The 26,750-nt window shown below is 37.9% G+C and overlaps 1 protein-coding gene across 2 annotated transcripts in view; it reads right to left on the bottom strand.

Annotated features, from left to right (window-relative positions):
* Nucleotides 1–4,679: 4,679 nt before the first annotated feature.
* Nucleotides 4,680–26,750, bottom strand: part of LOC143424090 (A-type potassium channel modulatory protein KCNIP1) — a 141,206-nt gene continuing 119,135 nt past the window's right edge. For both annotated transcript variants that reach the window (XM_076895911.1, XM_076895912.1), the window contains 3 exons: nucleotides 22,501–22,574; nucleotides 13,248–13,460; nucleotides 4,680–5,471 (listed from right to left, as the gene is read on the bottom strand). In XM_076895911.1, the coding sequence (XP_076752026.1) occupies nucleotides 5,361–5,471; nucleotides 13,248–13,460; nucleotides 22,501–22,574 (398 nt within the window). In that variant the 3' untranslated portion in view covers nucleotides 4,680–5,360. The remainder of the gene's footprint in view (nucleotides 5,472–13,247; nucleotides 13,461–22,500; nucleotides 22,575–26,750) is intronic.

Below are 26,750 nucleotides of genomic sequence, written 5' to 3'. Positions count from 1 at the left end.
TGGTATTTGAAGAATTTCTACGAAGAAAGCCGCAAAGGGTTAAAGGTAACAGTTCGCCAATTCAATTTGAAGTCGATACGAGCTCCTTTCTACATAATTCCTCGCGTGAATGCTTCTTACTTTTCGTGCGCGTTACCTCGTTCTCCAGGCATTCTAAGAGACACGTCAAATACGTATACGATAATTTCGGCTAACGACCAATAATGATACAGTAATTGCTGACTATCGGTCAAGTTTCTCTAATCGTAGATACAAGATCTTACAGACGCAAGGCTCTAGACACGTTATAGGTAAGATAAGACAATTCAGTGTTTCTGATAATGTACTTGTGTGTGTATGTGTATGTGCGTGTGTGTGTGCACGTGCATCTGTGCGAACGTATGTGCGTGTTCGTGTGCACTGATTTACGCTTGTTGATTAAGTATAAGATAGAACTAATATAGTATAGTGGAATTCACATATTTATAACTATAATTAGTATTATTATGTTTTTAAGGGTATTTGCTTGAATTATAAAATTGTAAACAGTATTTTGACATCTCTTTTAACAAATTAAATTAAATAACTTTGTCAGAAATTAGTAAAATTGAGACAGAGGTGATGGGAACAAGTTTGCCGATTAAAATAAAAGTAGATGAATGTGATCATGTTGAACGTAAAGAACTATTGATCTCACTAAATATTTTTCATTCTTTAGTGTGAGAAAATATGAATAACGTATTAGAAAAGCAATAGACCCTAGACGCAATCATGTACACCTCTTCATTAAAGAACGAAATTCATAAAAACTTTACTATGGAACAGATAATCAATTAAGAAATTCATACAGATATTTAATCAAGCAAATACCTCTTTTTAAATCATCTGATTATCTAATCATAATTTATTGTTGAAATATTCCGCCGATGAAATTATATAAAATAAAAAATAATAATCACCAAGTTATAAACAGAATGTAAAACTGAAAAATGTAAAAATCCATTATGATATTAGACCTATCGTATTCCCAATCAACGATGTGGACGTGAGATATTTTACGTTCTCTCTGACATTTAGATCTAACATTCGGTTGATGTTGAAAATATCTAGATAACATAATTACATCCGTTTCTTTTGTCCTTTTCTATACTTACATCGGTAACTTCAAAGACATGCGGTAGTGATCGAGTTGATACGAGGCAACGCTTTGACATGCTTGCCTCACTTCTTTATTTTTTTTTTTTTTATACGTAATTCTTATCTTCTAAGTGTAGGCGCTGCTAAAAATCGGAGAAATCTCTATTCCGGTATCTCGTCGTGCCTAGATCTATTCCCGTGTCCTTTCGCTAGTTTCTTCACTTTAAGTATACCTTACTTTCTTTTTTTTTTCATTTATAGCCACTATTTTTATTTTTATACATCGTGCAATTTTTCGTGTTGCTGCTAATAGTACATACATACACTTAAGGAACTCAGAATTGGACCGCATTTTGCAAAGAGGAACCAGTCGGAATGAAACTGAGAGGGAAATGGCTTTAAATTAGCAATTTTTTATTCGATTAAACAAGATTTCCCGGTGGAATGAACAAGTGCTAGTAGATCAATCTTTAAATTTGTCATCGATTCTAAGTATAGTTCAGTACGGTGTTTCGTACCAATTTCTCAAATCTTTCTCGTGCGACCTTACAACTCCACGTTAACGCTAAAACTACCAGAAGTGTCCGAACGATGAATTCTTAATTCTTTTTGAAGATTCCCTTATCTTTTTGTAAAAATATATATAAAGAATGCTTTATAGTTTACTTTGTTTCTTTTCGAACGAATTTGTATACTTTAATCGTTGTAAGTTCCATTATTAAGAACCACAGGCTTAACATAATTTTCCTAGTATAATTATCATTGAATCAAATTCTTACGCGAAATAAAATTTGAAATTTTAACACTTCGTATAGAATAATACGAAATAATTTCCGCAAGTGGATCGCCTCTTCATCGATCATAATTGAAACTTCAGATTGATAAATATTTTTTACATTATACGAAAGGTAAGGAATTCTCGAAACAAATTGGTCCTTTTTTCATCGTGCAATAACACATTCTCAATAAAACAGAATCGTATCCAGAGTTGCCTCCAATTTTGCCAGTTCCTTTCTGCAAAACGGTGTTCAATTTATATAACCGAAGGTTGATTCGAAACAAGCTATGGTTTCGCGACTGCCGGAACATCTTCTGGTAATTCACATACGACGGAAAGGAAAATTTGACAAGCGGCCTCTCGGAATGATTCTACTTTGGTTACAACGTCTTCCTCCTTCCTCTGTTAGGGCGCGTCCAATTCTACGGTAGACTCGAGATATTCGATGCATCGCGCGCGAGCCTCGTCCCGTTCGATTCAATTACCGTTCTTATTTACAGTTAATCAGAAGTAGGCAGTGATGGAAAATGATTAAATATATATTTCGCTCGGGAATCGTCATCGCCCGTCGCGGACGCTTTGGTCCAGTCATCGCAAAACGTTAGTAATTGCAATAAAATTCGGTATCGTGGGTTCCTGATCGAAGATCTTTTTAATGGGAAATCAACAGACTGTTCCCGCGTTTTCTTTCTTCTATTTTGTTCGTTCTTCTCGCTTTTTTTTGTTTTGTTTTTTATTTTTCGTTTTCGTCCTTCATGCTCCTCCCTCATTTCTTCCCCTCTCTTCCCCTTCTATTCGTCGCCTCTGCTTCGTTCTCACTGTTTAGCAGCACGCAGTCTTTACGAGCTAAATTCTTACCACGATTAATAATTTCACTTACCTGTCACAAAAATAAATACTTTTATTATATATCGCTTAATCTACTCGCTTACGTACTAGAAACAACGAGTCCCGCTCAACATGGCCAGCTGCTCTAGCGGGTTTTACGATATCTCTTTTATACTTTCTACATCTCGCGTTTATTATTCTTCTCCCGTGTTTTTTTTTCTCTTGTCCTTCTCAACCTTTCTCGCTATTCGACTCTTTCTTAGTAATTTTTTAGCTTCGTTTAGGCGAGCGCAAAAGTTCTATCGGAGTCGTTCGCGATTGTGCAGCTTCACGTTTTGCAAATTAATGCGATCGAAGAGCATTTATCTGTTTATGGAGTAATGGTAATTGGTTGCAGCTTCTTACTTTCACCTGAAAACTGGAAGTTAGTCATTGTCATTAAGAGATTATTTAATATCGGCACGATAAAAATAATGTATAATAGTCTATTCTAAAATCGCAACAAAACATTCTTTTATTTAATTTATTATAAAGTTTTTCGGATATGCAAGAGGCACATCAAACGGGCTATCCATAAATTATAGGATTAATTAAACGGTGGACAGTGAGAAAAGGTAAATCGAAAATGAAGAATAATATTTTTCGTTCGGAACCTCGCGCTTGAGAAAATGGAGTCTGAAAATTGATGAGTGACGAATTTTTAATCTCGATTTCCTTATAAACGAGGCGTCGAATGACTGAATGGTATTATTTTACGTTTTCAACTTATTTTTGCATGAACTATGATCATGTGTTAGCAGTTCTGGGATACTCTAGAAAATATAAAATAATTAAATGAAGATGCCGAGTAATGATCGCACTCTCCTTAGTATTTAAAATTGATAGAACTTCTGAACTCACCTAATACTTCGACACACTGATCCTCGATTTAATTATCATTAAAAATCGTACTCGAGAATCTACTTCTACCCGTTTTAACCAGCGACGCTCAGTGGTGCACTCCGCGCCGAATACGCGACCTATCTCCGCTCGCTATAATGTCTCGTTGTGCAACTGAAAATCTATCGGTGGCTCGCAGTTGCTTCGAAGTGGACGAATAAAAATGTAGAACCGTTTTATCGTTCGCAAGCGTCCCCAAACGTTAATTAAATTCGTGATCCTCGCGTATCTGCGTAATTAGGAAGTCGAACGTACGCCTCTGTAATCGAATAACGGTGGTATCGAAACGAGGGAACAATAAGAAAGCCTTTTAACGGTAACAAACAAGGGAAAGCAACGATCGTTTCGAGAATACTAATACGCCAGTCAGAAATAGCCTCTTCTGGATCTTGTTGCACTCGAAAACAGCGTTAATCTTCGCGTGAATGGGCTGTTCCAATTAAATATAAATTCCAAACGCGACGTCCCCAACGCGACAAACAATAGCCTTGTGAAAAAATATGGCTGTCGTAGAAAACTAGACTACGTCGTTATCGTAAATCGTTAAGAATTCACGTTACGATATAAAACACGAGTTGAAGTGAAAATGTTGCTTCTTTCTGTACCTTTGTCGAAATGCATCGTTATTTAAAATAAATAACACAGGAATAAATGTAAGTTTTTAAGCCGAGCTCGATTATTCTCACAGAAATCACTTTGTTCGGATCTAGATGTGTATGTGTGCTCCGCGTCTCACCCCTATAGAACTATACTTTGGCACGAACAATGCCACGTACAATTTACGTCGAGTCTCAATGGCACGCTTATTCCTTTACGTTTGGAACTACTTTGCACAAATTTTCTTCTCCTCCCTTTTAAGACGCACTGTGCTACACGAATTACGACCCGTTTCCTTACGTTAAACGCCAACCTCCACGGTATTAAAGTAAGTTTTATTTATCTCGTTCCTCCGTCGTTACGAATACCATATTCCCCTCGCTAACTGCACCCTCCCCCGCTCCTTCTGAATCTTCTGAATCTGCGTATTCGTTCATCGTTCGCAGCTCGCGTTCCATAAAAACGAACTACCCGGAAACAACTCGCGACAGTTTCCGTTTCGTGGCTACTAACAATCATGTAATATCGTTCTTCTGCGTGTTTGGTAGTTATTTATTATTATTATTATTATTAATGTTTTTTTTTTGTTTTTCTTATACTTTGCTTAATCATCTTTCATCTAATCCTCTTCTCGCCTAGCGATATACGCATACTGGTTAACTAGAACTACGAATCTCGAAAGGACAATCTCTATCCTTAGGACCGTTTCGCGCGATCCCCGTTCTAGAGGGTTCTGTTCCCGTGCGGCTACGGCGTTTAAACACCCTCGACAACAGCGACGCTCCGATGCGCCGTTTTTTTTCTCCTATCCGACGCGACTGTATCCTCTCGACCGTGTTTATTTGAACAAGTTACAGGCGAAGAAAAAAAGAAAAGAAAATAAAGGAAAAGGAAGATCTATACGCCGTTTCTCATCGAGACGCTTCGATCCCGGGACTTCGCACACGGTAAAACGCGTCCGTCGCTCGAGATCTTTGCGCATACACCTTGAGGAACGTTAGTTCCCCGTGGTCCAGGAGGTTAGGTACAACGTTGAGCGATTTATCCCCAAATCGACAGAATCTCTTCAGGTCCATGGCGTGTATCGTGGTCGCGCCGGGTGTCAGAAGGCCGTGTCGAGAGCTGCCATGCTCGTCGAGATGTCCGGGTCCGCGCGACACGCCTCTAAAAACTCGGACAACGTTACCACGCCGTCCCTGTTGCCGTCCATCTTCTGCAACAGTCATGAACATTTATGCCCCTTTCGAGTTATTTTTAAAATTGTACATGGTAGAACGATAATCATCGTACCATGTATTATTATTTAACAAGTAATTGATTAACTACTAATTGTATATTAACTGTTATAAATATAGATATTCCCATGTTATAATATTTCTCGTCAGACGTTATGTAGATTTGAACAACCCGCCTGATTGTTCAACTGTTTGTGTAAAGTAATTGTGAAGATTGATCGTTTTATTATGGGACACCCTATATTTCTTTGAGGAAATGACAAGAGCATTCAAAATTAAATAAATAAGTATTAAGATATAAAGGGTCTTAAATGAATATTTATCGAGATATTTGAAATCAAAGTTTTACTTTGGAAGAGTCTAATTATTGACCTTTACTACTGGAGAATACCTGTAATCGTACAACAAACTACGAATATACATTTTTTAGCGTACACTATAATAAACTGCCCTAGTTTTTAAATATATCTACATTCTAAAAGTCAACTAAAAAATGTATGTAGATCATTTACCAAGCGATTAAACGACCATTTCAGTAGTATAAGTCAATAATTCAAACCCTTTACTCATTTCTTCCAATTAATGTGTTCCACTTTCAAATATTACTAAAAGCAATATCTTTTTAAGGAACAATATATACTTTTAGACCACTAAATGTCTACTTTAGTCATAGCAGTATACAATTAGTGCATAACGCTTAACATTGATAATTAAAAATATTTCATTCACGACCGATGCGAATGGAGAACTCTCTAAAATTACATATACGTTTTAATAGCTATAGTCTAATTATTACGCATCAGTGATCGCGTATAATTACAGAAACGTACCCAGACGATATTACGATTCATGAATAGGCATTTAAACCTGGCCTACTACTATCCTTTCATTATCGATGGCTAATTATAGCGAACTCATTCACGTAAATCTGTCGACTCGAATCCCTTTAGACAGATAATATGGTCAAAAGTCGATCATTACTGTTCCTATTATACGCAGTGGTATATGAAAATTTAGCTCGGTGTTGCGCGATGGCGAATCTATCGACGAGAGGCGCGAACTAGAAAATCATCGCTATCTATCGCCCACGCTCGACGGGGGCGAAACTCATAGCGATTCGACGAAGGGAACGGGGATTCATCGGCTTGTTCCGTTGCTCCGGATTAATTGAAATCGCGTTTAACAACAAGCAACAGTCCATCATCGAAGCTGAACAATTCCATTTGCACCAACGATGGTTACCGGATTCCTGTGCAAGATTTCATCGCGATTGACCTGGAGAAATTACAGGATTTCGTGCGTCCATTCGAATTTGATCTCGCGAAGCAAACGCGATTTATTCCTATTTGTTTTTAATAGAATATTATCCTGTATCAATGTTTGCAAGAACGTTTCTCGCACTTCGATGCGTTAATGCGTCTAAAATACACGTTCTTTCGTGGAACGACCTAAAAGTTTCGCTAATTACGAATATCGAGGATTCTGACCGAATGAATTGGAAGTTTCGCGCAAGTAGTAAGTGTTGGGTAGTTTTGGTTGAAAGCAAAGTTCAAACTAGGTACGCTTGTACTCCGCGGTCGGAACGCCGGCACTCATTAGTATTCCAGCAGAGATGGCCGTAGACAAAAGGATTGTATCTGCAAAGGTCGTGTGTAATTCGAGAGCTCTGTTTCGCTAACTAGAGAAATCGAATGCCACAGCATACCAGTTTACTATCAATCGATACCCACGTTTCGTTTAGACAGAATTATTTTTCCTCGGAATGGAGGTGATGAGGGCGCCGTAAACTGTGTTTGTTAATTGGATTCTGGCCTTCGGACATTTATATCGTTTACAAAACAAGATTGCTACCAACAATTCTACCTTATCTTTTTCTTAAATCTTATTCTACTTCCTTGCGTAACTTATTATCATACCATTGTCCTGATGTCAGAGATAAGAAGTACAGTGACTACTACGTATTGTAAAATATAAAACAGATAGGAGATAAAATACGGTAGTCGTCGATATAAAATTTAAACAATTTTTTTCACCGCTATAACTGACCGTTTTATATTTATTCGCGCACCATCAAAGTTGCTCGACCCTGTTTTTAAATATCGAGCGAGCTGCATGTTTGGCTGAGCATAGAGCGCACTCGAAAGTTGGGCAGGTGGTTTTCGAAAACAATGGAATGGATTTCACCCGTGGTCTACGAGTTACATATATGTAAATGTACAGATTGCACGTTTTTAATTAAAATCTGCACGGTATAGCGAACTACATATGTGCGGCGAAGCACGCATCAATTGCATCTGCTTTCTTGCTGATTAATTAGCATCGATTGAACCCACCTTCTCCCGGCGTGTCGTCGCCATCCATTCAACCCGTTTGTCGTGCACAAGAAAAGAGAGAACGCAGCGAAGGGGTGCCAGGTGTCAAAGTTTCAAAACGAATCTCGTTTGCTGATTCGTTATTAAAATCGTCTTTTTATTTCTTAGCATCCCTTTGCACGCGCGTGTGGTCCTCACTGAAGGAACTTGGAGGAGTCGATGAACGATATTGTAAGGTAATTTGCGATGTATCGTATGCAACGAGTTGATTAATTTACGTAGCGCCGTGTATAATGGGAATTACAAAATAATGCTGTTAATGTAGTGCGAGTAATGAATTAAGCTGTGAGATGGAAAAGTGATGCAATTACATCGTCTCTTGTTATATTACTACTAAGACCGAGTTATGGAAATTCGCGGTACGTGATAGAATTTAAATGTTAATTCTAAGTAATTAATATTGTGTGGGAACAGTTAGTGCAGATAGAGAATGAGAAACGGCAGATGTAGAAAGTCGGAGATAGACAGTAGATGTAACCGTGGAAAATTGTACGTTACATCTTTGAATGTAAATTCTGTCATCCTACTTTATGTTCGTGCTTACTTCCGCTATAGATGTAACGAGTGATGTATCTTTTAAAGAAGTTTTAATGAAATGTAAATTTAGTTTTCGCTTTTACGTCAAGTAATACGTATTTAGTATTATAAATACACAACTTGTTGGCATTTTTAGAGTGCACAGATTGCGATTGAAGTTAGGAAATGCATTAATGCATGTAGCGTAAAGTTGAAGCATATTTTATGGAAAGAGAAAAGAAGAGGGGCACGTCTCGTTCATCTTTCGCACAGAGGAGGCAGTTAAATCGTAAACTTTAACGCAACTTCCCAAGGAAAAGCTTGTGTCAGCTTTAATGAACGTGGCTGCTTCTCTGATGTGTTTCATTTTGAAAATTATTTTACAAAAATTCTTCTGTACTGTTTTATCATTGAATTTGAACGTCTTGTCATTTTAAAAGGGACAACGATACTTTACAGCCTGATTTAGGTCTGAAATAAATTCTAATTTTTCGACAACCTTTGACTCAACGTGTATCTGGTTACGTTTCACATTTAATTGCAAATTTTACGCGTATCGATGCAAAGAGAATGATATATCAAATAATGCTGGATCATGACTTTAATAATTTCCTGGAAATACAAATGTCGACGGTAACGTCCCATAACCTCCCTTGTCCCATTTCTTCAAAGTTTCTGTAACGTCTGGAGAATATTACACATTCGAACTTTATTAGATTTCGCGTATCACTGAATTTTACATCCGATTTATTTCGTTATCCATTCATCACTTTAAAAATGTAATCACGAATGTTCCACGTGAAATTAGTATTCGTACTCTACGAACATCGCAGCTGAGATATTCTCGGAGTGGTATTGAATTTTTGTCCGAATTCCGTGTCTCTTTGTCGCCTCTTCTCTTTCATTTGGTCGTATTCTTTCTCAGGTTGTTTGCCTGATAATTAGCACATACCGAGGAAACGAGGGCGTTGGTGTAATGCATTCGTTTTGCGAACAGGGTGGTACGAGGTGCTCGCTAAAAGGTCGTTTAGGTCGCGAAAAAGTCGTTCCCTTCTGCGGTCGTGTCTTTCTTGCAGCCCCTTCGTCGTTGTCCTACATCGATTAATTCGCAGCTGTGTACGCTAACGTTTGCAAAACGACCCCGCCAAGTTATGATAAATGACGACTCGTTGCCACGGTTTCGGAACGTTAGTTGATCCATCTTCCTGGATTAATTTGGGTGAGTCCCGAGAAATATATTTTATCAACATGTGATTTGATTTACCTCTCAGTATTAATTACACGGCAAATAATTACGTATTTCGATTTATTTCTCGTTAATCAAATATATCGAGTATTCAACTCCCTATAAAAAGTGACCAAATTGTATTTAAAGCCTTTATATTTGGATTTTTACTTAAAGTCCTGCGTATACTCGATTTTTTCTAATTTATATTTATTTCATTCGGTTATAAATAAATTTTAGATATTTCAATCGAGTGATTATCTTGTGTCGCGCGCTTTCAACGAAACGTTTTAGCTTCCCATTTGAAGTACGATTTAAAGTTGTCCACGATATTTACGAAGAAGTATATAAGTACAATAGATCATTCGAACACGTTGGACTATAGTGTACTGGTATTGGATACCACCAGAAAGGAGTAATCGATACGAGCGAAATATCAGTCGCTTCGAAGCTTGTATTTCTCTTTTGTATTGTAAAAGGACAAACTTTTAAATTGGCAATTCCGCGTTCCCATCGTCTGCTTATATCTGCGTTTGACGAAAACGCGATAATCTATACCCCTTTGTAGGTCACAAAACGTATAAAAGCACGACGCTAATACGTAGCGACGTTCCCAACGTTCACGTATCGCGGATTTAATGAAAAGTCAACAGCACTATTTAAAGTAGCTAAGAATATGACGTGAACGAAGAAATTACGTACATTTTTTACGCGTTGCCTCTTTTTCCATTTAAAATACATGTACGTAAGAGAAAATTTCTGTAACGAATATCAACACAGTCCTAGGGGAAGTAATTTCAATACTATTTTGTATCTCAATAACGTCAAGCTTAAAATGGTCCGATATTTCCCACTGAAAACGGGGATCTTTGAGAATTTTGGACGGGTACGTTTGAATCGTAGCTACTCTCACAGTTTCCTCGCTATCTGCGCTTCGGGCTTTGTTTGTTGGTCCCCTTGGCTCTTTGTGCATATATGTACGCGCATGCATATGCGAACGCGAAAGCCAGCAACCGTAAACAAGCCGTTTAGCCTTGGATTTCGCGGCAGCTTCGCCAATGCGTCTACGTTACCACCCTTCCTTTCGGTGAAAGTTTAACATTCGTCGTTTGCAAATTTGACCAGGCGAGCGGAGAACGCGGCCGAATACGAAGATTGGGAACAGTCCGCGGGATCGGTTGATTACCCCGCAAATGACCGAAATGTTTTGCCGTCAAACCGTCCTGGTATTTCGTTCGCTCAGTTCGCGCAGTTCAGTGGCGAGCTGGAAAAGTGGGTTAAGTCGAAAAGGGTAATTTTTCAGAGAAGACACAAAGGTAAATAACTCGTCCTCGGCTTTCTTCAAAGCTTCTTACTTCTTTGCATTAATTATAAATGAAAATTAAGCAATTCTCGTTGGTTAAAAATTGAAGATGCGAAAGAAACTTTGCTGGTTCACCGATCCCTTCATGACAGGTGAATGTTATTAATTTCCGTCAAAAGAAAAGCGATCGAATTTACGCGTGACGCAATTTTCCACAAATTTCCTCTCGTTAAATCCTCCTAAAATAGTACCTTTTCCAATAAACGATATGGAGTTATTTTATCAACTCTCAATTTTATCTTTCCGTGTCGGCCCTTTCGGGGGTTGAAACGGGGGGAAACAGTTCGAATCTAATACGCTTTAAGACGGAGGATAACAGGGGCTCGGCTCTGGCGAATCGAAGGTATGAAATGTTCGCACAAATTGTTCCGCTGAAACGAATCCTGTCGCCTTTTATTCGATCTAGGCGAAAGGTAGCAGAGAAACAGAGAGAGAGAGGTAGAGAGAGAACGAGTGGGAAGGACTGGTACGAGTACATCATTTCAGACATTGTCATTCGCGGCTAACAATGTGACAGCCGCTAAAAAGAATGGCTTTTTCTTGCATCATTGTAGTCTACTGGGCCCTTTACCAGAAGCCACTCGTTTTCCTCCGTCAAAGTGAACGAACAAGCTTGTCAAAGACCAGTGGAAACTTTCTGTCTATTGTTAGGTTCTGCGACGAAAGATCATCGAGTAGCTCTTCGATTTTCCACCCGTCGTTACTCGATAGCCCTTCAACGGAACAAACTAATTGACAGTTACACGGGCCAACTTGCTCTGCGTGTATTGTTCACTCGTATCTCTCGCGATAGGAATGATATTCTCCGCGCTCTTTGTAGTACACGCGGGGTATGTTACTCTGCTGCTCAATTATCGTGACAATTCATTTCTCGAAGCAATTGTCCACCTTCTTCTAGTTACACTTACCCACGAAAATTTTATTAGACATTCTCGCATTATTTTGGCGAGATACATTTTTCGATGCGAAACAATCCTAATGCGCGGATGAAATCCACAAGTTATTCTTGTGAGCTTTGTAGGTCGATTTCGTATTGCGTGGGATAGCAGATGTAGAAGGAAGTATCTGGAAAGTAGAACGTAACGTGTAAAGTGGATGCAAGGGATGAACGTAATCACCAGAAAAGGAAAGATGAGAAATGGGAAAGATGGCACGGGAAGCGGGATTTGTGGTACGGAAATATGGGAAATGGTATATTGAATGCGGTCAGAGGGATAGGATACAAGATATGGAATCTGGGATATTGGACACGCGAAGGAGGATATGGAAAGTAGAAAGTAACGTGTCACAGCAATACGTGAGGGATGAACGTATATATCGGAAAGATGTTGTGTAAATTTGTATACGTAATGGTAACGTAGGATATAGGACGTTAAAGGTGGTATACGATGCAAGAGAAAGGATGTATAAAGTGGAGAATGTAAGAGACGCTCGTAACCATCAGGAAATGAAATATGAAGAGTGAGGTGCAAGGGTTGTAAGAATTGTGGCTCTGGAGTCATTGCATGCGTCACACATCCAGTGACGATGTGACGAATGTGACAGGAGTTGCATCATTTTGTCGATTCGATTAATCACGTAATTAATTTTAAAAACGATAACGCAAGAAAATATCCACAAATTAAATAAACATTCTTGTACTTTTGGAATTTTAGATATGTTTAAATCTAGATTTATCTCTATGTTAATGAGTTAGCAATTTATATTTTGGTATAAGTGGTAAAAAATTTACACGTACAATAATGTAGCATTGTAGTTTTAAGAAGGTAATAAAAAGGAAAAGAATCGATGACGAACGAAATCTAAAAGCAACGGACGGGTGGTCGTGTAACCAATGTTTTAAAGAGTTTGTTGGAAGGGAAAAACTTTTTCCAACTATAAGGGAAGGCTTTCCTCACCTAAGGACAGCGTTATTGTACATAATTCATTGTTAGGTTGTACACGTATCTCTTAATCCCAATAAATTTCATTTTGCCATCAATTACTGTAATAATTCCACAATGTTCCAGTTGCGATATTTTCATGTTGTTCTCAGACAGTGCCCATCTGGTGCTTTGCCAGATGGTCCTCCGAGCGAATAATATGCATTCGTTGTTCCTAGCACAGTGGTAACATCACATGGATGGAATTATCGGAGCGCTATGGTAGAAACGGATAAAATTGCGGACTGTGTCCTACATGTTGCGACAGAGTTCGACGCGATGCCTTCGTGAACATACGACAGCCTTTTAAGAGTATTAAATCACCGCATCGTTGCATAATAAACTCGGATTCATACCTGAAACATACGGTCCACTTTCTCGCGTACACCCTGGTGGTCTAAATTCGGATCAGCAAATTTGCCCATCAGCTCGTATACAGCCGTGACGATGTCCGTCATTTCTTCTCTCGTGATACAACCGTCGCCGTTTATATCGTAAAGCGAGAACGTCCAGCGCAATTTCTCGTCGATGGAACCACGAGACAGTATGCTGAGACCAGTGACGAAGTCCTGCAACATTGGAATAAGATCGGTCATTTTGATACCTGATATGCTATCTAGAATATCGATCACGATGTCGTGGGATAATTTGAATAAAAGCATAGTTTGTTAAATACAGAAGGATTATGTAATGAAGAAGTCACGCTATGCATTCTCACATTACTCACTACCGCTCTAACTACTTTCCATGTACGTTAATCTTCAACTGTTCGTTCTTTCGGTCAAAAGAAATTCATCCCCTTTTTTCTCGTGATTCTTAATATTAAATCTCTTTGATCGACAAGAAACTTTAAATCCACATTTCTCATTTACACCTAACAATAATCTAGACCACCAGCGGGCAACCTATGACACACGAGTTACCAAAATTACCCATTTGAAAATTTCAAGTGATCTATGCGAGTTCTGAAAATAATATATAACGTAATAAATCAAAAAATTAAAAAAACATAAATATAACTGTTTACCTAAACTTTGAGATAATATAAATAATAAAATTTACATCTTGATATATAATAAATTTAAAATCTTGGTAATGATATATTAAATATATTTATTAGCTAAAAAGATACAAAAGAAGAAAAATGAACAATACGTGTCTAGTGACCTGAAATGTCTTCTTAAAACTCATATTTTGATTAATTTTGGCTTACAACGAAAAAAGGTAGTCAACCTTTGACCTAGACTAAAGTTTAACACTCCACAATATTTTATGGAATTGTCCCTTGCCAATTTCTTGCCACGGTGTCGACCAACCCTTTCACGATATATGCTCTTGCTTGCAATAAAAATCCTAGGAAGGACGATCTTAGCAAGTCGTAATAGTTAATGACTTTTGGAATATTTATGTTCAAGCAATTAAACTTCCTTGAGTTAGAAAACTCCATATCCTCCAAATGGCCAGAATGTTAAGTAGAACTTTCTTCGTAAAAGTAACGCTGACCTGTGTGAGGCACTACGAGTGTCAGAGTAGGAGTATCCGCGGGGTAAGGGCGGAGTGAAAAGCCCTTTTTGGCTTTTTGCCTGTTTTTAGTTTTAAGAGTCAATTGTAAGCTGCTTGGCAAGAGCGAAAGGTCTACACGGTTCCAAAAGCTATTTTGTTAAATAGATATACGTTTGTCACGGTGTCGTTCGTTTTTCTTTTTTCCAAACGTGATAAATATGAATAATTTAGAACCGAAGAATTTGTCATTTGCGTCTGCAAAAATTTCAGTGGCAGCAAGATTTAGAAATGATTTCGTTTCTCGCCATCGTTTCTCTTTAGAACATCGCATGACAAGCATCTGCGTGTCGCAATCCTGCTCTCAAGGGGTGAAAATGAACGTGCCCGGAAATATATTTAAGCGACGGATGCTACACCCAGGGGTCTACTTCGCTGAGCTTCATTTTTCTTCACGCGAGAGGATAATTAAAGCTGAATCAAAGGGCGCACGCGAGGTGCTCATTTTAATCGCGCGATAATTGACTGTCCAACGGATAGCGACAGATAATATATAACCTCGTGGGTAATAAACTTTGAGAGCTGGTTTCACGTTGGCAGTTTTCAGTCGATTTTTTCGCTGCACAACAATTGATATTGATTTCAATTTCCCACTGTCACAAGTTTTGCTCGTTGTACTAACAAATAGCATTTCTTTTTTTTTTTATTAGGCGAGGATTTAACGTCCCATCGATTATTAGGTTGTTGGTGAAGGCTTGATAAGCGATGAAGATCGACCTGTATTTCGATCATTTGAATATATATAAATTTTTAAATATTACCTAAAATATTCAAAGAATATAATTATTCTTCGCATATAGTGATGTATAAGAACAGTGCACGAGTTTATGACATATTTTAGGTTCAGTAGTTTATATCTTCTGCAAACGTAGAGCCTGTGTAAAGTTTAATACTTGGTTCTGGGAATTGCTATAGTCAGCCAGTAATACCTTCTTGATTAAATATTTAGGTACAATTTGGAGCGACCTGATTCTCAGTTTCTTTCTGTCCAAATTGTGATATTAGGCACAGCGAATTTGTACAATTTTCATGGATAACGAAACAAATTTAGCTAAAGTCGGTTTCTTTTTTTGAAACGCTTATACGAAATACTCGAAATTAGCTCGCTTAAATATTATAACAACCACATGTAAGTATTACATCCTTTTTCCAAAGTAGGCAATCTCACAAACGTTTCGAAACAATCCGACTAGATTGGAATATACCCGCTCGATCCCATCGCTAGCGTTAACAGGTTGCGATTTGGAGAACGGTTCTCCAGCCGAAAGCGTACGCACGAACAGACACGTTTCCGGGCGGCTCGAGGAGCATAAGACGCGCGTGTTGCGCGTGCAAGTGGATCGCTCGACGATCGAACAGCGAGGGAACTATTTCCAATCGCGATGTAACAATTATTATGGAAATTCCAGCGGAACTTTGAACGGCGGCGGTAGAACCGCCAGGTCTGCAGTAGCTTTCGTCTACGCTCCATTGTGCCGACCGTTCGTGCTTGAATTTACGCCGGAAGAGAATGATTGCAGTGACGCTGCGGCTCCGTTTCCGTGCGCTCTACATGCGCCAGCACGCCGTTTCGAGCATGCTCGCCGAGAAAAGTGAATATTAACGCTACATTGCGTTTTATAATAGACGAAGCACTTCCCGCTTCCAGTGAAGTTTAAATTATGTCAAAAGAGTTCCGTTCGGCATCAAAAGCTCGCCTTCCTTTTCAAAAGAAGTAGCGAGTATTCTGTGACTTCCAGTTTTATGTTCGATACATTTCGTACAATCAGAAGGTTTCGATTGTGTTACTATTCTAATTTAACGTTAAACTTTCGCGATAACTTGATGAAAATCCAGTTTTCAACTGAAATAGGATTGCAAATTCTAATTTAATTAAAACGTTCAACATTTATCTACGTGTAATATTAATAACGTTATCCATTATCTCGTAGAAAAGCATACAACGTCGTACCGTAATAATTTCATATTTTGCGAGTCAGTCGTCTCCATACCGTGCTGCATATGTACATTAGCGACAATTAAGATCTTATCTTCCTAAGGTTCTGATTCTTATCTTTCTAAAAATTACCATTTTATTCCATCTTTTATAGAGAGATAAAGAGTTTCATAGCCCCTTTACTGGGCGACAATTTTCGTCTCGAAACGAATTTGTCCCCTTTAATAAATCATTCTTGTAAAACGGTTTAAAGAGACAAGTGCGGTTACGTGCCGTGATTAGAGGGCCTGGAATGGTTCTTTCTCCCCTCGGGTCGAGGGGATGTCGGATCAGAGCGGACAATGTTAAAAATTGTTTACAACCACGAAGCATGTGTTCGCGTTGGTGTCGTCATCGTATCAAACAGAGGAAATGTAGAACGGGGACAGGGAACGGAGGTTTTGAAAAATGCCACAAGTTTTATATAGGGGACACTATACGGTCAGTCGAAAATTTGATAATACCAGCAAATGCTCGTGTTGCAGCGCGCGGTTAAAGGACGGCAATTTACTTCCCTTGCGAGTGACGCTGAAAATGGAGGGAATAGAGTACGTATTTAAATGCACGCCAAAATCATATTTAAAGAACTGAAGAATGCGAGAGATAGAACGAGAATCGCGAATGTTATATATATTTCACCAGACGGACATTTATAAAAAATACCTGCGAGTCATTATTTCAATTGGTTCTAACTTACGTATTTAAATTATAAGAGATACTAAGTAGCAATCGAATTCTTGGGGTCTTCGTGACCCACTTCTTTCAAGAAAAATACTCGCGACGATAGTGATAGCGGAAAAGGAGAACGCTGACTCGGTGTCTTCCGTTGGTGTGAGAAGAGTTACAGTTATGCCAAAACTGGGGCTTAATCATTGGAAACGTAGAAGTGAGAAATGGTCATAAAACTGTAAGAAATGGCAAGAATCATTGTACTAGAATTGATGGTTAAGCAAGACGTAGGTGTGCTAGAATACTTGTTCTCAACCAAAAGGATCGTACAGTAATACTTTCGTAGACCGTTCATATTAGCCTCGAGGATACCCATCTGAATGCTTAAACAAGAGCCTAGAAAAGGGCCGCAAAAAAACGAACATTTTAAATATTTCTATTTTCTAGTGACGCTAAAAAATATTAGAAGTTTGTATTAAAGCAATTACAAGCCAATCAGGATGCAGTATTTCATAAAATGGTGACAATTTCCGTAATTAATTCCAAAATTAAGTAATATGAATGAACAAATTGTTGTAATAAAGTTATTAAATTTGTATAAACGGTAGAATTGAATAACTATATCGTGGCGAGTGAAGTAAAAGGCTTTGTTTGTACAAAGGGACTGTAACAAGCTTGACGAATGGTGGCGTATCCAGGATGTCGCGTACAATTCCGGTACAAGTTACAAAGCCTGAAATAAATCAGTAACGAGGGCACTTAATCTTACTTACGGCGACTAAAGTTTCGTGGACCTTTCGTTCTGCTTGTTTGCGCGTCGTGCTTAGTTTTACATTTTCCGCTAAGCATTTCAGGTACCCCCAATAAATCTTCAATTAACTAATCCACATCTAAATGGCCGCTGATCGTTAACTCGCAATCTCATCGTTACAATCTGGCGTTTTGGAAGTGTTCATCCCTTTTTCTCGGGTTCGTAGTTCTTCAGTGAATAATCTCGACCGATGCGAGGTAATTTAGATAAGGAAGCACAATATTTCAATGATAACTGTAAGATAAGTAATTTAGATAGCAGTCTTGTCAGAGATCACCTTTAAGTTACATGATATAAGTTAACGCGATTTAAATGGAACAGTTTAAAGCAACACGAAAGTTCACGGCGAAACAAAGTGCGATCGTTACACAGGACACGGCTGTAACGACGGGCACAGACAAGATTTTAATCTCTGGAAATATCATAAACGAGAATCCACGTAATTATCACACATTGTGCAGCGTAAAATGAGATCAGACTCCAATTACGAACAGATTTCGTTCAAATATTGCCAATTATAATCGCGTTGTATTAGTCCTGAAACGTGAAAAATAAAATTTGAATAGAAATTTGTTTCGTCGCTTGAATATCGTAACGCGTGTATCCCACTCGAAATACCTTGAATATTTTTGCATGTTACGCGGTATTACGTATGTCAGTGTATGTTTCCCTCTCTTTTTTGCAAATGTAAATATTCTATGAATGCATAACTGTGATAGTGCATAATAATTTGAGGACATGGACGAGGGTAAAATGTCAGCAGCCCCTATTTCGCTTGCGAATAAACTGCTTTCACACACCAAGACAAACGAAGCAATTTGTCGCGTGCTTTATTTGATGGCGCGGCGTGCTCGAGCTTGCAATAATGGCTTCGACATCTTCCAGCGGACGGGGCGTAATTGAAAACTGCAGAAAGAATTAATAATAACGCAACACGAGCCGCCCCGTGTGCAACGTCACGGCCGAAAGCACTTTCGAGTTCATGTTCACGGGACAAATTGGATTAGCGCACGCTTCAATTATGGCGAATCGAGTTACGACGCCGTTTTTTTCGTTCGAAACCAATCGATGGGGCGGGGTGCACCCTGCTTTGCTTCAGCTGGTTGATGATACTCGATGCTCGAATTACGATTGTTTCGAACATTTGGCATTCAAAGTCTTGCTTATTACCGCTGAAATTAATTATTCTGAAAAAGAATTCGTTTCGAAATGGTATTCCTAAAAATGTGATACCTCAGGATAGAATGGTAGGAGTTAAGAATTTTTGAATTTTAAATTAAAGTTTTATTAAGAGTACTTTTGAAATAACGAGAAAGATTGATTCTCTGGAATTAAATGCTTTTAGCAAGTAATATTTCAAGGACGATTTTTCATTTAAAAAAATAATGAACACTCGCATGGATATCTTTAATATCGGACGTTAATCTCTAATTTGAACGATGCTATTTGGAGAAATGTGTAGGCAAATAACCCGGTGGCGTAAGTAAGCATTATAACGGCGAAGTAGGAATGCCTTGTTCACAGATATAGGGTACGCGTTTACACCAGTCCCAATCGCAAACAGGGACGCTCGCCGGAATAAATAGCGATTGTTGATTTAGGTCTTGGTGATTATGCCAACGGCAATGCACCGTCGAGCACGATTTCGATCGGGTTTAAAGGACGGAATGCATTGAGACGGACGTGTCCGATGCAATTGTGAATATTTCCACGTAATCTATGGCAAACTGTGACTTAAATCCGTTGGACAAACACTAAACTTGTTCCACTTGGGAACACGTACGAAGCGTATTTGTTTTCACTTATACGTCTACATCTAATTATTTTATACGTAAATGTATAATTTTTTATAGATATCTAACTACAGAATTCACTGTAATTATACACAGCATAGATATGACGGTAATTATAACATGTCTGTCCTCCTTTTTAATGAGGATTTTACGTGTACTAATTAAGGCTACTTCTTTTTAGTTTATGAGTGAGATGTGTAAAGCTGCATTGTTGGAAATTAATAACGCGTTCATTTTGTAATTTAAAGATTTTTTAGATATTATTCTGTGTATTTTGCAATACACAAAACTTCACGGATTATCATTTATCATCTATTTATGACGGACGTATGTATGTTGAAGAATAATCATCCCTCTCAATAATTATCTACGGTATTCACGGTTTCTCTGCAATAAATGTGCAAAAATGAGAATAATATAAATGAAAGAAGCGTATTGCACAGAATTTCACGTATATAATTTTATATATTACACGAAATTTTATCGTATGTAACTGAAATCGGACGAATGATTGTCCTGATTACGTGTCACAATTTTATATCTACGTACGATTTAGTTTTAGAAAAAAAGGACTTGTTCCACGTTGTATATGAGCTGATGAGACACTAGTTTTCTGAAGAGAGAAAATTTCCCAACAAAGTGTCCCTAAACAATCTCTATACGTATAATCGAGAAAGCCTTCCCTGCCTCACGGATATCTACTCAGGAACAAGTTAGTTCGTATGTGTGTCTGCATGTTAAAAAATGCGCACACAACATAAATCAGGGCATGGTAACAAGGTTCAGAGTTTCTGAGATAATGCGATTAACCTGAAAATTGGCGAGCATCTTCTTCGCGCGAAGAGGACGGCGAGTCTCGCGTGCGAGGGTAGAAAGAGAGCGGCAAGTGCGAAGATGGAGGAGTCTTGTCGGCGTGACATGAAAATGGCTCTACGGAAAGTATCGCTCCGTAAAGAAGCGGCGGTAATCTTCTCACGTTTGTAGATTTTAGGGTGAGCTTGTAATGCGATTGACCTTGATTCAGGCTCGTGTCGTCTCACAAGTGTTTCTGGAGCAACGATTGCCGACGTTCGAGGCGATACACGCATGCAGTCAACGACTAAGACTGCTTGTTATTCCAGATATTTCCAGAAGAAACTCGCGCTCGATCTTTCTTACATAGATCCTCCAATTTGATGAAAAATTTCTTTCTACTCGTCCGTGTAGAGATTTCGTGTAAATGAATCTCCAACTGTACGTGTGCGAAGATGAAAGGAGGATCGTTAAAACGACGCGACCGAAAGCTGCCACTTGGTGGTGCAAGATTTCCCGCGTATTACGCATAGTTGAGTAACCCAACCGTGCGCGGTCGAGGTGTGCAGAAGGGTGCGCGAGGACATACGAGGCTGCTGTTGTCGCTCGAGAAAAGAAAAAAACGAGTCCTATTTCGTAGTTGACGTACATTGTTCCGCAAACAGGACTGGCAAGGGTGAATCTGATAGAAAGACTTAATTAAACGGGGTCAAAGGAGCCCGTAGAGACTTTATCGCGTTGGGAAGAAAAGAAAGCGAAGGATCTGGAAAGGGTATGTTTGCTGGCGCGGAAAGAGCGAGGCACGGTTAGTGTGTGATCTCGAGGCAGCTCAGCGGGGGTTAATTACACAAAGTACGTTTTCAGCCAGAAGCCACCAGAGATAATTGCGTTACCCCGTAATTATCGCCTGGCGACTTCTTCCGTTTTCTTGTTTCACGATTGACGGAATGGTAGAACGTGGGTGGGCGGCGCGCCTCATATCGATCCGCAAATTAACCGCGAATCAGCGATTGATTGGCCCCGACTATTGATTGGAAAACTTAGTTAGATCTATGCTGCTCGTTATTGCCGTCCTACCTGGCAATTAGCGTTAATCTCCGCCAGATATTTGTTTCAACCATACTCGCCGATTGAACCGTGCGAATTACTAATTGTCCAAGGGTCGTACTGATTAGCATGTTAAATATTAAGGGGACGCGTTCAGACCATCGCTTCGATCATCGACGTACGAACAGCGTTTCACTGTTGATTGTTTAGTTGGTATTTTTGGGGGGACAGATGTAATATTGCAAACTCTTTTTATCTCGTATGTGGTAATTGGATTGAAAGGGGGTTGATTTTTCTTTCGTGGGAAACAGAGCTAGATTTTTCGTCGATCGTCGATAATTCGCTGCTCTTATTTGCACAGCCTTCCAATACGTTTTAATTAATGGTGGTTTCTAGGCAGTGAATTTCATTCGATTTCAAAGCAAATTCTTCGATGTTTCCATTTGATTCGCAATTCATCGATAATCCAAAACGCTTTTATACATCGTTAAACACAATTTTTACTTTCAATATATCCGACTGATTTTTGTACACGTTTTTCGAAATTTTTCAACGCCAGGTCCAAGTTTAATCTTGAACGAAGCACTAAGTAATTAAACTGCACAATTGAAGCGGAAATTAATATGTATTCATACCACACACGTGCACAATTTATTTATGCTACTTGATATTTATTCGTATTTCTCAACTTTATGAATTTTCAACTATGAACTTTAATTGAGCCGTTTTAAATATTTTTTTCATTTTTCGTATCGTATTTTTATTCACAGCTACCTTCTAGCTGCATGATGGTTGGACATTTTAAATGAATAGTATCCAATATGTTTTTAACAGTGTAGTTAGTGTTTATAGTTTCCTCTGAGACAGATGAATGAATAAGATAAGTAGCATATCTAATTTTAAAATAGCGTTATATTTTAATAAGCACTAAGTAGAGTAATATAATAGAGTTCAATACTCACTTCGAAACTGAGAATGCCGCTATGATCCTGGTCTAAGGTGTTGAAAACGTAATGCGCGTACTGGCTAGTATTAGCTGAAAGACGAAACAAAAATGGTAATTTTAGTAATATTTCTTTAATCTTTGTACATTTTTAAAAGTATGTAACAAAACAAATTATTATACATATGTGTCACGCGTGTAGAATATTTTATTTCAATCAACCTTTCTTTATTTCTGTTTGGAAAAATATAATTTTGTATAAATTCTACGATTTCGTAGTAATCTTGCCACTATAATGTTGTATCTAGAAAATACGAGGATATCCTTGATAAACGTTTAAATTTTTTAGATAGCAAGCATTCGATGACGTTCCATTTGGGTCCTGGAATCCTTTTTAAGCTGACTCGAAAGCTGAAACTCAGCTAAGAATCTTCTATCACTCCAGAGGGAATGTTGCAGATTTAAAGCGTAGATTTATCCACGAAATTATTTAACGTAAATGTTGCTTTATTTCTCTCGTGCTATATACGTCTCGTTTGCGATGACTTCGCAAGAGGGGACGGTTATCTTGTCAAGCATGGTAAATTGCCTCGTCATAGATATTTAAGGTGCAGTTTAGATAAGAATTCTTGTTTCGCGAAGCACTCACTTTGGAGGAAATAATGTTACTTTTAACTGGAGGAATATCGAATTTAAATGCTGAGAGATTAGTTAGTAATTCCTTTTTTAGATGGAAATCCATTTAGAACTTCAGTGAAGCAGATTATCCGAAAATTAGCAATATTTTATGGATACTTTTAAATATTTCTGTCCAAGTAGAACGTATTGCTTATTTTAGAAAAGATATATGTCAAACTGCTCTCATGAATTAACTTTATTTTCGACAATTTATTTTGCAAAATGTTGCATCACGAGTTTATTCGAGAAAAATATTTGTAAAGCGATGTCTATAATTCTCGAAAGCTGATAATTACTATAATTAATTATTACATGTACAATTCTTTCGATAGAAAGTCTATAAAATAAAAATGTGACAATTTAAAGGAATTTTCCAAAATAAGTTACTGGTATTTAATAGAGGTTTCATATCGCAGGAGACTTTCTCACATCGTGCAAGGTTAAGGAATGCCAATCTCGTCGTCGACCCTGTTTCTGCTTAAGCAGAAATCTCAGAGGTACCCTTTCAATTCAAATGATTCGTCTAGAAATTAGTACTCGCTCCTTCCAGCGAATTATCACTTTGGGACTCTCGTGCCAGCATAGAGGGGGTAAAGCAGATTAACTCGTCAAAGTTGTCGAGCTTGTACGAAATAGACTCCTAGGGATAATGGGTTTTCTGTTACCCGTTGGTAAAAGTCAGAAGTTAGTCTTGTTTTCTGAGCAGAAAACGGAACTGAATTTAATTTCGAGATAATCAATCGTTCATGCGTTCAATACTTGAAAGCAATTATATGTTTATAAATGTTTATTATTTTTCGACGTTCGTACTTTAGGTGTTGCAAAAATGAACTTCTTCCGAATGTGATATAAACGAATCGTTTGTTTCGAATATTAGATTCTATTTCTCTCGATTATATACCATTGTATTTGTAATCACTTTTATTAAAAATAATTTGCTTTCACTCGGATCCAACCATCTGAATTTAGTATACATTCAATCAAAGTTGAACCTATTTACGTAGGAATTTTGAACGTATCAAGCCGACGATGGTGCGCGAATTTCTACACAGTTTGCCGAGACTCTGCAAACAAACGATATTAAACTAAAAGCAATTATTGAACCAGGTATCTGCAAGATATAGCGATCATAAAATTCATGAATTCCGTTCATGTTCTTACACTGAACGAGTGGACGATCGTTTTTACAAACGCGTATAGACAAAGTATCGTGTACGATTATTGTTGAGGAATTAAAGTTCGTGATAAACAAATCGAGAGCTCCTCATCGTTTTTTAACCGTTTCATTTGTACGTTAGATAAGCTTCGTGAAGATGGTGGAAATTTCTGAAACGTTCCTCGGTGTAACGGGAACTCGACTGCAGGAACGTTTACGTTTGAGGGCAGGGTGGTAATATTTTCACGACGAAAGACTGTCTTGAGACCGAATTCTTCGAGGGCAAACTGAAATGTATATTCTGGCTTCCTTTGGAAATTTTTGTTTGCCTGGCGTAGGTAGAAGTTAGACGAGTTTCAAATTATTAGGTCGATGCTTGAGGTAAAATTAACAGATTTCGTTTAAATATTAACAGACCTTATGAACTTTAAGTAACACTTAATGGATATAAAGATAATTTAATGTATTGCGGATATTTTCGGAATTAACACATTTGTGGAACACGTGCTTGCTAAAATATTCGTATTTCTATTGTAAATTGTACTAATAAAATGTTCTCACACATCCACGATTTAAAAATGTTACATATTTTTAATCTCTATAAAAAATATTCATTCGATCCAATAAATCCGTATTTCGTTCATTCCAAAGAAATTACACAACCACCTTAATACTGTAGCAACGAATATTTTTCCAGTGATGTAAAAATTTTAAGAACAAACTCGAATTCTTGTGGAAGGAATTGGAAGGTTTCATATTGTTTCTCAGCGAATGGAAATAGATATCTATTGAATACTAACAATAACTTTTCTCGCTCGTACTCCATCTGATCTCGCGTGGTCTGTTCTTTAGAACTTCAGAATGAGCTTCCTGTTTACAATGGAAGAAGCTGAAGAAACCGTATTACAAGTTGTATTACACCGTATGAAAACTAGAAATGGAAAGGCTGTTACAATGTGCTGTTGTACATGGACGTTACCGTCCATAATTTTTTATCCACAAACATTTACACGACCTACTTAAATTACAACATATAAAATTATAAATTGGAAGTTAAAACAATTTAAATGAACGTTAAATATTGTCCAACGACTTATCGTCGGAACAAACATCGATAGCATTTAAATAGAATTTATAAAAAACCAGAAATTTATATTTTATTCATGGATGTTATATGTTACACAAATAAATGTTCGAACACGGTCATAAATTTCTACGTTGCATGTAAGCTATGGGATTGAAACGTTGCACTGTGCACACGTACGGTGTTACATTACTTTCTGTGCGAACAAAGGCCATGGTAAAACGGTTTGTTCAGCCAAATGGGTGTTATCGCATTGTCGTTATTCATCTCTTCGACTTTCGACCATCGATCCGAATCCCAGAACGTTCTCTTACCATCGAATGCTTCCTCGGTTAGTTTCGGAAATATAAATTTCATTTCGTTCCATGGGACTCGTTCAAATGTCACGGAAAAGTTTCGTTTATCTTCCCGTGACGCTGCAGGGATTTCGGATAAGTACAAACATGTTTCTCTTTGATAAGAAGTTGGTACATAGACGCTTGCGACCGATCCTGTTTGAGTCTACGTGTTTGTCAACTTTTATAGATTCACGTGTGTATTTTTAATAAATTGTTTAAGTACATATTATGATTTTAGAAGAGGAATAGTGTATTCTTCTCTGTGAGTGCTGTATATAATTTTGAGACGAATCGCAACCAAATTTTTTGTTGTTTAGCGTTACATTTCGTTATCGTAACGAATTCTGAACACGTACCGGTATAATTTTACAAATATATTAGTCAGTAGCTTTTTGTTTTCCACGTATGCTCGAGAACCACGCCGATCTAATTTGCGTAAAAATTACTCCCATACGTTCTATCTGCGTATCAAATTTAGTTGCGTACCAAACGTGTTGCTTTTGTGTTGTAACGAGGCTATCTGAGACTAGAATTTTTATTTATTAGTCATTATTTTACGCGACGTACAAAGAATGTACCATCATTGTTACCTTCGACTATATAATAATAAATTATATCTTTCGACTACATAATAATAAATGGCACGTTTATACGATACTGTAATTATACGCACGACACGTTTAGCGATAACAACAGCAATATTTATTAGTTCTCATCGCATTGTAACACTTCATACGAAGAAATTGTGTACTGTTAAACGCGTTTTGAAATAGCAATGGATTCGTAATGCCCACGAACAGTTTCAATTCTGTTTGACGTTATTATCGCGATTATGCGTGAAACTAATAGCCGACAGCCAATAAATTGCAAGCAATGCTAGGGGTAAAGCTGTTACACGCGAAGCGGTACAGCTGTTGCACACGCAACAGTAAAACATGCACGTATGGAACGGTGAATTTTATTCACTGAACGATTACCGTTGAGAGCAACGAGAAATTGTGCCTTTTACACGA

This window comes from Xylocopa sonorina, chromosome 5 (genome assembly GCF_050948175.1).
Source record: "Xylocopa sonorina isolate GNS202 chromosome 5, iyXylSono1_principal, whole genome shotgun sequence".
In the NCBI taxonomy this organism is placed as follows: Eukaryota; Metazoa; Arthropoda; class Insecta; order Hymenoptera; family Apidae; genus Xylocopa; species Xylocopa sonorina.
The sequence above is the reverse complement of the archived record's forward strand: the minus strand, read 5'-3'. Positions and strand labels throughout refer to the sequence as shown.